Here is a 14,398-nt window from a genome sequence, read left to right on the forward strand (position 1 = left end):
AAATCCAGCTTTTAAACTTAGCCCAGTAGCCTTCAATAATAAGATCTATAGGAAAGTTAGGTAGCCATAAGGGAAAGACACACTCAGGTTTGCACTCTCAGGGGTAAACTACGGGGGACTAAGACAAGACCCCAGATACCGAATATAACTGCCAGAGTCTGTCTGTCCTGCACTGCTAGTACACATTCTCTGAATCCCTATAGCACTGACCAAAACCATAGATAGCACAGCTAGGCTCTCACAAGAACTATTACGTCAATATATAAGGAAAAAATGTATTCTGTGAATAAGGGAAACATGCAGAGCAGGAAGGAGAATAGGAGAGTCTCTGAGGAAATTGTGTGTCATTGGGACTATCAGGCAGTGTGCACACAAAACCTGCAGACAAGGAGGGGAATATGTGACTTTGCTGGATGGGCAGGATTTACTTTGCGTTACAGTATAAAGGTAGAAAGGAATTCTCCTGCTCTGATTTTCACAGGCCAGTAAGTTTATGCATGTTCTTCCCCCACCTTTAGAAAAGAAGTTGCTTCTTTCCCAGCAGATATTTTCCCTCCCTTTCCTTCCTCACTCAAACAGCTCCTCCATCTTCAGACAGACTTGCTGAGTTGCTGGTCACACCACAGAATCTAGCTGTCAGTGAAAATCTTCAGATGTTACTTGCTCTGTTGAACTCCAGGAACAGGTAACAGGTAATCCTGCACACCAGAAGCTTTGCAGGCCACGCATGGCAACTAGATTTCAAACTTACAATGCGTTCTTTTATGTATCACAAGGTGTAAGATTACTAACATTATCATTGCATATTGCTTCATCTCCTTCCTAAACCACATTGCTACAATGCCTCTGAAATGGGAAGTTACATTTTGTAACATTTTAGTAAAATAATGTCAACTAAAACCTTCCATCATTAGAAAAAGGAAGACATAACCTGTGGCTCTTCTGAATATATGTTATCTACCTCTGAAATCTAATATGCATGGATTCTTCAGGTGGAACCTTTCTACCTGGAAAGCAGATATGGCTGGTAGCACATCTTACAGCTCTTTGGAGAGTGCATTTTCTTACACAAGTCTGTACAGGGTTGGTATACTGCTAGAACTATGCACTTAATTGTTAAGTATCAAGTAAGAAATTATTTATGGATCCCAATATAGCAAACGATATGCTTATCTTTAAATATAAACTCTTTCCTTTGTTTCCAATACACTTACATGCATAAATGCAGGGCTACGGATAACAGAATAGTAAAGCTTATGAATATAAATAAGTTTATGTGTATACATCAGGAAGAACAAAAAGCAAGTTTAAAGGATAAGTAACCTTAAATACTTTTGTTGCTGTTGGAGATCTTGTTACCTGAGAGCATTACAGGTAACATCTAAGGAAAAGAGAAAACTTACTTTGCCAGTTTGGGGAGGGGCAGTTTAGTTATTCATGCATCATTAGTTAACTGGTTCTTAGTACCTTCAGATACTTGTTAATCTTCCCTTTTGTCTGTACAAATTTTAGCAGCAAGTCAAGGACAAAGATTTTTCAAAGTGAGGAACTGGAGCTTAATGCCTCAGAGACTAACAGTTGAATCCAAAGCACCGTGTTTGAAAACTCTTTTAACTTCTTATTTTTTACTGATTATATTTATACTCGGTGGTATCTTTTTAACACTATGACTGCATGGTGGTTTTAAAATACAGTATTGTAGGTATCAAACAATTTATGTAAAACATATATAACTTGTAATTCTTACAAGCAGCAGTAAATTTGTTCAAGAAGAAAACATTTTAATTGCATGACCATTAAAAAAATTATTGCAAAATATATTTTTTTTCAATAATGAACTCCTCCTTAAGGAAACCTGAATAGGTAACATTCAAACTCTTCTTCAAAATTATTTCACTTTCAAGGAAAAAAAAAAAAAAAGAGCAGAATTATTTCGTGCCCCCCCCCAAAACCCTTTTGAATAGAAACTGATAAAATAAACTCATATGTAACTTTATTTCTTGAGGAATCTGATACAGTAATTTGTTGTTAGTTCTACTTTGCAATGAGGTGTCAAAAAGCAGGAGATAGACAGAGAAGAAATTGCTATTTGAATAGGCATCACACAAATCCTCCCAGAATGTGGAAATAAGTAGCCTGTGCAATTACAAAAAGGTCTATGAGGAACACCACAGGTGTGCTAGGCCAGTGATTTTATTTCTCTATTCCTCACTTTCTCTGGTGTCTGTGTAGATGTCTCTATTACAGAGGAGTGCTAAAAAGCTGAAGAAGCTAACTAACTAGAGATTTCACACTGAAAGGTAATATATTACTAAAAATTACTCTTTTCAAGCTCTCTTCAAAGGCTAGTTAAAGAGAACTGCCTGCAGAGAGGAATTATGGAAGGACTGTATAGCTACCTACTGGAACATGTCTACATAGCACTTATGTTGCTCTTACTGTTTGAGTAGCACCTATTCCTGGACTAGTGTTGTAGACATCCAAGTCATCTTTGTGAGTGATGTGCAACTTCCAAGGAAAGAAATGCTTCTCAGAGGGCCTTCTCCTGCTCTGAGACACCATAAGCTCAACATCCTGATCGGAGAGCAACCGGATCAGATCACCATCAAGGTCCCGGTAATTCAAAACAATGTCATCTTGGTCAAACTCCCGCCTGGTAGAAAAGAAATGGATTGATCCCCAGAAATCAAGGAATGACTGAGAGGTGCTGTGTGATGAACATTCTACTGGCAATCTAATTCATTCTGCTAAAAGCCACACAACGCCTTGGGTGCCTTGGCATGCTTGATACAGCTAGTATGAGAAATCATACAGCCACATTCATGCTGTCCTGTGTTTAAGCTAAGAAATCTGCCAGAATCAAGAACCATTTCCACTAACACCACATCCATGGCACAATTCATCTGTGCATTTGAAAAAATTCCCATACATAAGAGCTGACTGTAGTTACTACCCACTTTTGCCTACTTATGGTTGCTTTTTCTGAAGGGAGGGCAGGTTAAGGAGTGTAAGAATATTAGCACAGGTGTTCTATACTAATATTTGATCTCATAATTTGTTGATGTTCAACATTAGATTAATCTAGTTTAACGCTAATTTAACAGGTGTTAGAAGGTGGTGGCCTGCATCCTGAAGAAGTATATTAGACAAAAGATCCTTGCATGGGGGTATGGCTCTGATCTTAGAACAAGAAATGGAAACTTCTACCCAGCATAATTGAGTTAGAAGTGTGTGGCATTCCATATTTAGTGACAATCCCAAGGCAGACTAGTGTCTGCACAGATGGTGTTGGGCCAAGTCAAAATACAACTTCTTCAGGACACATGAGAAGTATTTCACACCCAAAACATGGTGATGACCAAGAAGGATGTGGAAAGTCTAGTACTGGAAGGAACTTGACAAATATTTAAATGATATTAAACATACAACTAACTGCTTGCATTGTACCTCATCAATTCCATGAGATCTTTGAATGATGGAATGCTGTTCAGATCCTCTTCCACTGAGATATCCCTGTAACAAGAACAAATCTAATCATTAAATATGATGAAAAGAGAATTGTTGGCATTTCTTCAGCAGTAAACCGGAAGACTATTTTCTTATTACCTGATAGTGCTCACAGTCTTATCATAGTAATAACAGCGAACTTTATTAACTGTGTCTTCCTGCTGTGGTAAATCTTTTATGATCTTCACAAAAGCACATGGGAAAATCCCAGTGACATCATTAGCTGTTCCCTGGAATGACAGGAATTGTTAGAATGAAGAAAAACATGCCACTTTGGCCACATACAATAAATTCTGGAATTCACTTATTTTCCATGGAAACAACAGTAAGTATTTTTCTACTATAATCAAGAAAAAAAAAGGCTATTTAAGTGACCTGATGGCATCCCTACAAAAAGATTATACAATTGCGTAGTCAAATACAAGGCAGGGGAGTGAAACAGTGTGTAAAAAGGAAAGTCAGATGGTTACCAAGGAAGGCTGTGGTGTTTGTGCAAGCACAGATATCATTATCAGCAAACACACAGTATGTTCTCCTTATCCTTTTTCAGAACACTGCTGCATTGCCGAAGTTCTTTCTAATCAGGCTGACGTATTGTGGTATGAAGCACGAAATATATAGCAACTCACCCTGAGGCAAGAAACAAATTAATCACTGAAATGGAGTTTCCATCTCCTTTCTGTGGCCTTTTTGTGTTCTAATCACTTCCAAAGAATTTAAAAACATCCCAGCAGAAGCAAATGCAAATGAAAACTGAAGTCTAGAGGGCAGAAAATTTGTAAACTAAAAATCATCAAGGAAGGAAACAATTTCAAATTTGGAGTCAAGGATTTATTCTTGACAGTAAGACCTGATGATGACACAGTTTCTCCTTGAAAGGAGAAGACAGGTCCCAAGGACTAGGAGAGCCCTTTCTACTCATATATTTCAAGGTATGCTAATAATTCAGTACTGCTATTGCAGTCTTACCTCCAACCAGTCTTTGTTTACTCTGCTGAGTAGATAGATCAAGTCTCCCTTCTTGAAGCTGAGCTCCAGTTTATTGGTTCCAGAAAAATCAAACAGTGCCTATGGAAAGTAATAACACTGAAATTGTTAATTCACAGAATTACAAAAGTGAGTCCTTCTGTTCTTGGGGGGAGAGCATAAAGCAAAATTATAGTATGCACTGTGTCATCACAGATGTATTTCTGGGGTAAGGTCATATATATGACTGTAGTCTGCAGTTCTCACAATTTCTTCTCCTACTCAGCACACACAAAAATGCTTTGAAGAAGTAGTGAAAACACTAGGATAAACATGGTATTAAGAGGGCTACGTGCTAGGATTCTTAAAGTGACAGGACCCTGACCACCAGAGAAATAAATATAAAGAAGTTGAAAACATTTAAGAGCGAGTAAGTCAACAGAGCTGAAGATACTTGACAACTTGAAAACTTTAAATCCAGAGAACTGAAAAAATATAAATTATTTGTGGTTGCAGTTTTACAGTTTTCAGATTTGCTGCAAAATATCACAAAGAGCCTTAAAAAATTGCAGAAGTGTTGTGTCCTAATTTAAGGGTAACTAACTGGTTTTTTTACGTCTAGCTTTCAGGCCTCTATACTGAACTGAGAGATTTGGGGAAGTTTGGGAAATTGACATGTAGTTAAAATGGAACTGAGATCCCCCCTTCAGAGGAACAAAAAAAAAAAAAAAAAGGAGGCAAACACATGCTACCACCCTAACAAGCTGTTCTTCAATAATTAAAGTGGCCAAGTTATCAAAAATGCACATCTGCCCCATTGTCCTTAGAGAACATGGTAGCCTTTTAAATGCTCTTAGAGGAGCAAAAATGAAAAGGTGTTCTTAATTCTGTGTTAAGATGGTTATTTTGGTCTTGTTAATGCCAAGAGTTCTCCTAATAAAAAAAAGACAATGGCTGCTGTTGTGCTAGTATTTTATATGTCTACTTAATAGCTCTTTCAAAAGCCTTTTTTCATCTATTGAAAAGTTTTGGTAGGTATTTCAATATTAATAAATTAATAGATAAAACCCAAGAGTTGTGACTGATCCAAGATCTGCCATACTCAGTGTAAAAAACAAAACCAACAAACCTCAAAGCACTTGCATGGTTGGTTTTTTTTTTAATATTACATGGTAAAGTCACATGTTCCAGGAAGCAAGACCATGCTCAGACAAGTACTGGTTACAAAGCAGTTCCATGGGCTTAATGCCAAGACAATACACAGCGAAGTACAGCATAGGCACTTTTCCGTAGAACACTTATGTTACAGAAAATACTAAGATGCCTCACCTGCAAAGCTTTTAAACATATGCTGAAGTCAATGAGACTGAAGCTTGTGCTTGTTTTAAATTTAATTTGTGGGTAGCACTATGTAAATGTGGACCATTTGGCAGTAAGCTGTACACGTCTCTCAATTTTGAACCTCCTTAAGTGTTCAAAAAACGGGTAGATGTGGCACTTCGGGACATGGTTTAGTCTAGTCTACCCTTGATTGGTTTAGAGTGGACTTGGTAGTGTAGGTTAATGGTTGGACTGGATGATCTTAAAGTCTTTCCCAACCTAAACGATTCTATGATTCCTGTCATTCTGACTTCAAAACAGGCCTTCTTATTACTCAAGTAAGGAGGAATGGAACACTTCTTGCCATCCTTTGTTTCATTCCCTGTTGTTAAAATCAATTGCTTTCCTGTGTTGATTTCACTTTCCCTTCTTTCCCCAAGCTCTAATTGGAAAAGGCAGCTTGATTGATGAGATACCGAAGTAAAACTGAGTTTAATCTCCTATCCTGTGACAGATTGTGCAGAGTACTCACCTCAGCCCGTGGAGCTGCCACACGGTCAAAAATAGGCACTTGAGGTGAAATGCTTTTACTGCAAAGAAAGGAGACAACAGGGAGGTAAATGTGTCTCTCCAGTCATCAAAAATACTAAATGATCAGTAGTACAGTGTCTGCATATTCATTATTTAAGAGGCAGGCAAGCCATAGATCAATGGAGAAACTGCATGAGAATCTGTGTGCAGCACTGAAGTAGATAAATAGGGATGCAACAACATTGCCCTAGTTCTCTTAGTTTCAGGGCAGAGCAGCAGCAATCTGACGATGTCTGCTGCTGAGAACAGATGGAATTTTCAATACAGTCAGTATCCTAGACCTCTCTTCCACAGCACTGCTCAGCCCCCCTACTCTGTCTTCTGGGCATCCCTGTTTCTAGCATTTATGGCATTCAGTTCAAACTCTGCCATCATAAACACATCCAGGAATGCATACACACATGCAGGTTTTGCGCTGTTTCAGGTAAGTGAAAAGGAAGCGGGTCCATCTTTGCTATGGTGAAAGGAGAATTAATTTGCCTGAAAGGTAATGAAGTATGACATCTACTTAGCAGTTCTGCAAAGGGGTGTCAATGCTGCTATGTCAGACAGGCCCCTGTTTAGACAAAGGACAGGAACAAATTAAGTATTCAGTTTCATTTAGTGTCTGAACCAGATCTCACTGAATTCGGCGTCAAAACTCACATTGACTTCAGTGGTGTAAGCCGATGTCCTTAACCTTGGCCTGTATATTCTGCACATTATAATAGGTATTACCATTAAAAAATTAGCAATGGATAGAGCTGAGCAACGCTGTTTTTAAAAGCAAGCTATACTCTCATTTTGGAATTTTCCTTTAATGCAAGTGCCACATCCACTTTAAAACTTTGAGATTACTGAATACAAGAAATAGCCTGTGCTCACTCTACCACAAAGATCCTCATATTAGGACTTCATGGATTCATTTGGGGAAACACAGTGGTGATCCTCATCTCTCTCTCTCCCCCCAAAACTGGACAGCATCTCTTACATCAAGCAATGCTGAAAAAACATGTCAATCACTTACACTCGGCGTGTCCGTGGGCGAAGCCTTCTCAGTCTGTGAGGCACCTGTTCACTATCAAAGTCTGAGTGGTAGAAGAACAGCCGTACCTCTTCATCCATCAACACCCAAACAGGTAGGCAGAGTAGGTTCTGAGCCAAGAGCAAGTAGGAAGCAGAGTGTAACAGTGGGAGGGACCAATTCTCTATTTATTCACATGTAATAAATATGCCTCTCTAACCTACAGGATCATGAAGGATATTTGTTACTGCCAAAATCTCCCTCCTCTCCCTTCTCACTCAGCAGGACATGACTGAACAGCTGACAGTTTCTCCTGTTTACTGCTGGAGTTGGCCAATGTATTGTTTCACTCTTTTGGGGCCTGATTTACTGCAGAAGGAGTAAATTGCTCTTTGTGTTTCCCTTCAGAACATGAATGACTGTGGAAAGAAGGCAATCCTAAGTCCTGGAAGTCTTGGCCAGTGCTTCAGACTTTTACTGATTTACAGTCAGGTCTGCAGTTAACCTGCACACAAAGAATTTCTCTCCTTGATGTTACTGGCTGTGTCTTCACTGTAGAGCAGGTACACCCAGAAACACACCCCACTCTCCGAGTCCCTTAGGTGCACATACCAACTCCATATTCATGCAACACCTGGAGATTCACCATTTCCTCATACATCTTGGCGGGGGCAGGGGGGCAGAGTGTGTAAGGGTATCTACCTACATACAGAGGCAGGGAGTGAGCCTTTGTGAACTGCATGCTCCAGCAGATACTACAGTCTGAACAACCTCAGGAACAGGACTGCAGATTGTCCCACAGTGTGGACACTGTGTCTTCAGGAAAAACAATACAGAGAGAAGCAGATAGGACTACAACAGTGCTGTCTCTCTTAGTTGATTTCAAGGGGTAAGTATCTGCAGTGCTCAGTGCAATCTCTACCTTAAAATTAAGTTTTACCTTCATGTAGACATTTAGGATAGGAATCCTGTTCTCAGCAATTTCTTTTTTGGCCCCAACATAAACTTTTCCTGGAAAATAGAAAACCTGTGCAGTTACTGAAGAAAAAAAATGGGGCTGTCAGAGAAATTAAGCAATCAGGAGAAAGTAGGATCTCCAAGAAAATACATATTTTCAGGATTTCAGGTTTCTAAATGAACTTTACCACAAGTGGAGGTACTGCCAATGGAACTTGACTTCTCCAGCATCCACAGGTGAGAACTAGTTCCTTGTCACAACTACTTCCCAACAATGTACTCCACTTTAGGACAGTCTGGGGCTGAGAAAGCCGCTCGTCATGCAGAGATTTGGTACTGACAGTTTACCTGGCAATATGGGGAGTGTGCAGGTAAAAGGGCTATTTTTGCTCTCTGCCCCGTATCTCTCCTCTAGTTTGGCGTGCAGGGCATAGAACTGACGATAGCGTCGGAAAATCAGGTATCTGCCACCACCTTTAACCTTTACTTCAATGACAAACATCTGAAACACAGAACGGGGATTCAGGCTGATGTTCATACTTGTAAATACTTACCAAATGAAAGCGAGGCGTACAATAGGAACATAAAGTGCTCTGGTAGTGGGAATATTGTCTTAGGGGCAGAGTGGAAAGCAAGCCTTCAGTTAAGCATCTGCAGAATCAAGTACTAGAAAATAACAAGTTAGCACAAGACAGTGTGGGTCCAGCTTTCCCATGGATTATGTCCCTGTGGCTGCTTTCTATTACATAATCTTAAAAGGAAACCTGAAATGACTAGATGCTATTCTATACTTACACACCTTCCCTCAGTGATGAACAAAACATATTAGGGAGGTAAATACAAATATTTTACAGTAGGATGCTTTGGATATCTAAATCTACAGACAGACATCTAAATGAATTGATTTTCAGAGTTGAAGGCATGCATACTTCTTTTTGACTTTAAACTACACAATTTCAGAAATTATGGTCTGACCAAAGGTAAGGCCAGAGAAACAAAACTTAGTCACCCTACTTCTAATGCCCTCCTCCAACCACTACCTTATTTCTTATCTCTTGCCAAAATTACTTTGCTCTAAAGGAGCTAACAGTTTCCATGCACTGACCTCTGAGTCACATTGCAGCCAGATCCTTCACAAAACATAAAGACAGAGCAACCAAACATCACTATATTCCAGAGTAAAACCTGCATACTACAGTAGGAAGGTTTTATGAGCAGTGTCTCCAGAAAAAACAGCATACCCTGCAGAAGTCAGACTGAGCTGGTCTTATCCAAAACCCCTCTTCAGAAAATCTCATAGTGCTTTTCCCCACTACCCCTTCCTTGTGTGCTCTTTCATGACTTATTAATATGTTACCTTCTGTGGAAATGGAAGCACCCTAACTTGCCAGGACCATAGAATAATGAAGACAAGACCCTGCCCTTTCACCCTCTTTGAATTTCTTTCCCACTATCTTCACCAAAGGTACAACACTCTAACAGGAAATAAATCAGAAAATAAGTAAGAATTTAGGAAACAAGCAATGCCAGAGGATGCCTCTGTCACACTTCACCCAGACAAGACATTTTTAGACTGAATCTGTGATAGACTAACCTCTATTCCAGAAAAACAGAAGCACTACAAACTTCTCCACACAGAACTATTCATGCCAAAAACCAGCTACACCAGATTAACTGCATTGTGCTTCCCACAACCAAAGCAGTTACAGATGAGGGCATAAAGAGACAGGATAAATCTGCCTTCTTACATAATAATTAGTAAAGCCTTTCTTCTCTTCAATATCTGCAATGTTAGCTGAGACAGGTACATCATCTGGAAGCTGGTCAAAATCACTGTGAAGCAAGAGCAAAAGATTTAGGTTACTCATACTGGCCTTTGGAGGTCTCTATGCCATACAGAACAAAGATAAGCAACATGACATTATCTAGGGTCAAAACCAAGAAGTTAGAAACTCGTGGTGTCATTCTCTTCTTCTGGAGGTCTGATCTTGAGATGTCAAGTTTCTATAAGTTCAGCACAAGTCAGTGACTATTGTGAAGATTCATCAAGCCTGAAAAACATCCCTATCATTCCTAGGCTTGCTAGAGTAGCAGGGCTACAAAAGAAACACTTGAGCTGGTAAGCTTTTCCTGAGAAATGTGATCAACTGTGGATGCAGTCTTAATCCTTCCTACAGCATCTACTAGACTTACGATAATAACTCTGCAGCAGTATCTCTTTTTCTAAGGAGATCATTATATACCATGATTTATGCTGTTATTATTACTCCATCACTGCGGGGAATAAGAAACAGTTCTGAGAAAAGAGCTTGTACTGCTAGGTGCTGTAGAATCTGACAGCACAAAGCTAATTCCTCAAAACCTTACGTGCTATGTGTAAGATGCATACAATGTACCTTATACATATAAGATAAGAAACAACAAAAGGACGAGCATGAACAGAAGGAAAAAAAAAAAGAAACAAAGACATAGTATTGTTCTGTATCATAACTAGTGGTGCCTGCACCAGCTGTCAAAATGTTGCCAAGTTTTCTTGCAAACATCACAGTAAAGCAGACTCTTAAAGAGGCTTTGAAAAAAGAACAAGTAGCCTAGCAATTATTTACAGGGAGACCTCCCAGTCACAGCAGATAACCTGAAGCAAGCACTAAGATATTTGTTTGAAAACATCAGAAATGTGTAAAGGAACACGTGATAGTGGGCAAGGTTAGAATAAGCTTTGCAGATCCTAGAAAGTATTGGATTTGAAGCAGGAGAGAAGGAAGAATCCCTGCAGGAACACCTAAAAAGCAGCCATATGACCACACTCTCATGGTTCTTGTCTGCATTGTCCACACAATAAAACAGTGTGGATTGGCAGGTGTTTTTTCCTCTGGGACCTTTTCCTTGGTGCAACATCTTTGACAAACAGAAGACAAATTCACCTCTGCTTCAATCTTATAATGCAATGTTGTTAGAGTGGTATTTATATTAACACTTAGGTAAAAAGGACCAAGAATGAGGAAAAAAGGATAACAAATGAAGTAGAAAAACTTGAAAAGGGATCATCTAAGAAATGCCAAGCTGATGTAATGTTAAGTATTCTGATAATACAAAAACCATGGCAGTTGGCTGAGTTTATTCTGCTAGGAGAATATCCCAAGCAGGGGCTTCCACAATGCATAGCCCATCTGGCAGGCTGAAGTAATGATGCAAAGACTTGCAATAGCTTGCTGTACGAGGAGAATGACATGAATCAGCACCTCCCACAACACCATAAGTACTACCACTTACTGTGAAGAGGGATGTGGTTATGGAGATCAAGAGACCTAATTAGTCATGTCACAAACACTCATATCGCAAACCCCAGTAAAAGGGAAACTGTTTGCAGCTATAAAGAGGACAATGACCCACTATTGTCCTAGGTGGTGAATATTCCCCAGGAAAAGAAGAAAGAAAAACTACCCCAACTCAAGAAATGCTCTGCTCCACATCAAGCAGCCTAATACTTTGGAAGCTATGATACAAGAAGCCTTTTAGAATCATCAAAGAAGCTTGCATCCAAATTAAATGAACAGATCATAACAGTAACATGGAGGCTTGTGGGGAGGCGGGAGAGACACATTACCTCTTTTCTCGCAGCTGCCGGGGAAGAGACATGGTTTTCAGCTTCTTAAATCCTGATGACTAAGCTCTATTCCTCCACTTCTTGGGCAATTCGTGGTTGAATAGGATGAACACAGTCAAAGCAATTCTCCCTGAGTGAATAAAGACTCCTTTGCAAGGCCTCAGAGATCTTTTTTTAATGTTTCAGTGTCAGATGATTTCTTCTGTACCTCCCCACCCCCATCAGATTGAGGAAGTACTAGAGAAAAAACAGTCATAAAGAAAGACTGTTTTGTGATGTCTGTCATGTATCAAAACTGCCACAGTTGAGAAACCAAAAGCCCAACAAAAAGCAGAAACTATGAGCCACATATTCCATTGTCGTCCTCTTCACTGAAACATCTGCCTCTGTGGAAAGCCAGTATGAGTATGCTCAACAAATTCTGTTTGTCCCCAACTAAAATGTCCTCATATACACCTCTACACTAACATTTGTAAACTAGGATGAATACTTCTGATCCCTTCTTGGGGCTTTGTGATTCCCGAGAAACCTCCTTTCCATGGACCAAGAGCCAGGAGGTGGAGCTAAAGAATAAATTTTCAAGTGGAACCAGACAGTATGATCAGGAAGTTCAACCTTGTCAAACATATGGGTACCAGGGTATCAGGTGCAGGAGATTAGGAAATGAGCTTTGAAGGATGGATCAATGCAAGTAAGACATGAGTCCTTGAAAGAGCAAAGATCTTTTCAGCTTCATGTGCTCAAAACAATCCACATTTGCCACCTACAAAGACAGGGTAATGGCTCACCCAGAGAGAATCCTGCCTGGCCTGCCTTGTACACAAAGGGTAGTGATATAGCATTTGTATAACATTACTTGACAACCTTTCAAGAAGAAAATAAAAGGAAAAAGTGATGAGGAAACCGTCATTTCCTAACACTGCGGATAAGTTGCAGCATAGCTTATCTGCCTTAGTCAAAAGCTGTCATGTGCAGTATTTTTGCAGCCCCATTTCAGCCTTTGACTCTCGTCCATTTTCATGTTCCATACATATTTGGTTCCTTCTCCTCCTGCTGTCAAGCACAAGATTCTCATCTGAATGGAGCAAAAGTCAACCAGCATCCTTCAAAATAATACTCTGTTTACAACTGTAATCATCAGCCTTGAGAGACTGCATTTCACTGCATTTTAATGAAGTAAATTCTTCACCCACCTCTTTCCTGTGGATAACTGATGGCACCGCTATAGAAATTGAGAGGGGATATAGTGTCTCTTTATCAGAAGGGACCAGGGGAAGCTACAAAATTCTGAACTGTATTTTCTGAGTGACTTGCTACTCTGTGCTGCCCACACGGCAGAGTAGTTTTAAGTGGTGGTGTTGGATATAAGTATTTCCCCAGACCTTCACACTCTGCTGTGTATTCCATCTTCTTGATTAGGCCTGCTGAATCCACAGTCCTCCTGTAACCTGAAGTCAGGCTCACTATTCTCTTCCCTTTGCCTTAAGTGAGAGAGATAATAATCAAGTTTTCTAACTGCAATGCTTTTGCTTTCTCACGACATTCAGAAGAGATAGGAACAGATCACCTTGACCAGAACTCTTAAGCACAAGATCACTATATATACGAACTCATGAAAATTCAGAGGGCCTCTCCCAACACATGCAAAAAGATTGTGGAAAGCACAAGAACCACACAAACTTTAATAGAAGTGAAAGAGAAAGGCTGGAAGGGTGCTTTTAAGGTAACTGTTAATATTTGATGCATATCATAGTTTTGGCAAGAAAATCATAAAAAGGATATTCTAATTGTTTCAAATCTCTTGGAAGATAATCTAGATACAATGCAGGTACACCTTTTAAAAGACAGAGGATATGACACAATGCAAAAATACTTGCTCATTGTTTACCTGGAGACATGGCTTTTCAAGAACAAGTCAACAGACAACCTCACAGACAAATTGTCTACGCAACTGCTTTGCTGTATGCTGAGTAAACAAAACTGAGAGCAGCTCCTCAGTTCCACTACTCTCCACTAGAGATTATAGTCAGTAATAATACTAATCTGACAGAATAATGCTAAACCTGCCAAGAAAGTTTCTGATTCTGCAATATTTTCTTGTTCTGAACTAAACCAAAACCAAGACCTTTTCTGATGAAAAGGCAGATTCCTACCTCAGAAGAGTGGATAGCTGATTGGTTAGAGGGCTCACTGAAGCTGTGAGAGACTTAAGACTTGAAACACTGTTTTGCCATGTTCTTCCGCGCCAGATCAGTGCCTCAACTAGCAGGTGTTTCCTCTCAATTTCTACTATTGTGCTACTACAGTAGAAATAGCAATTTCTGCTATTTGGGCTGAGGAAATGGGCTGGGTCTAGTCAAACCCATGTTCTCTCTCTGCTCAAATAATTATTTATTATTGATGAATGAAATACATGTTCATTACAAAATTGATACCATACTGACAAT

The 14,398-nt window shown here is 39.6% G+C and overlaps 1 protein-coding gene across 1 annotated transcript; it reads right to left on the minus strand.

Moving 5' to 3' along the window:
* Window positions 1-2,424: 2,424 nt before the first annotated feature.
* NCF4 (neutrophil cytosolic factor 4) lies at window positions 2,425-11,983 on the minus strand. Its single transcript, XM_075727253.1, has 10 exons — window positions 11,952-11,983; window positions 10,093-10,177; window positions 8,693-8,846; window positions 8,328-8,398; window positions 7,391-7,518; window positions 6,326-6,383; window positions 4,477-4,575; window positions 3,607-3,737; window positions 3,448-3,513; window positions 2,425-2,653 (listed from the first exon to the last, which is right to left on the minus strand). Exons 1-10 carry the CDS (start codon window positions 11,981-11,983, stop codon window positions 2,425-2,427), a joined length of 1,053 nt encoding a protein of 350 aa, XP_075583368.1.
* Between the last annotated feature and the right edge of the window lie 2,415 nt (window positions 11,984-14,398).

This window comes from Pelecanus crispus, chromosome 1, assembly GCF_030463565.1.
Source record: "Pelecanus crispus isolate bPelCri1 chromosome 1, bPelCri1.pri, whole genome shotgun sequence".
NCBI lineage: Eukaryota > Metazoa > Chordata > Aves > Pelecaniformes > Pelecanidae > Pelecanus > Pelecanus crispus.

Excerpts from the sequence above, each read along its gene's own strand:
- NCF4 (XM_075727253.1), bottom strand. The coding sequence starts at position 11,983 with ATGTCTCTTCCCCGGCAGCTGCGAGAAAAGAG. Across the intron at positions 8,399-8,692 it reads CACACTCCCCATATTGCCAG|GAAAAGTTTATGTTGGGGCC; the intron begins GTAAACTGTCAG and ends TCTATTTTCCAG. Across the intron at positions 6,384-7,390 it reads CGCCCACGGACACGCCGAGT|TAAAAGCATTTCACCTCAAG; the intron begins GTAAGTGATTGA and ends CTTTCTTTGCAG.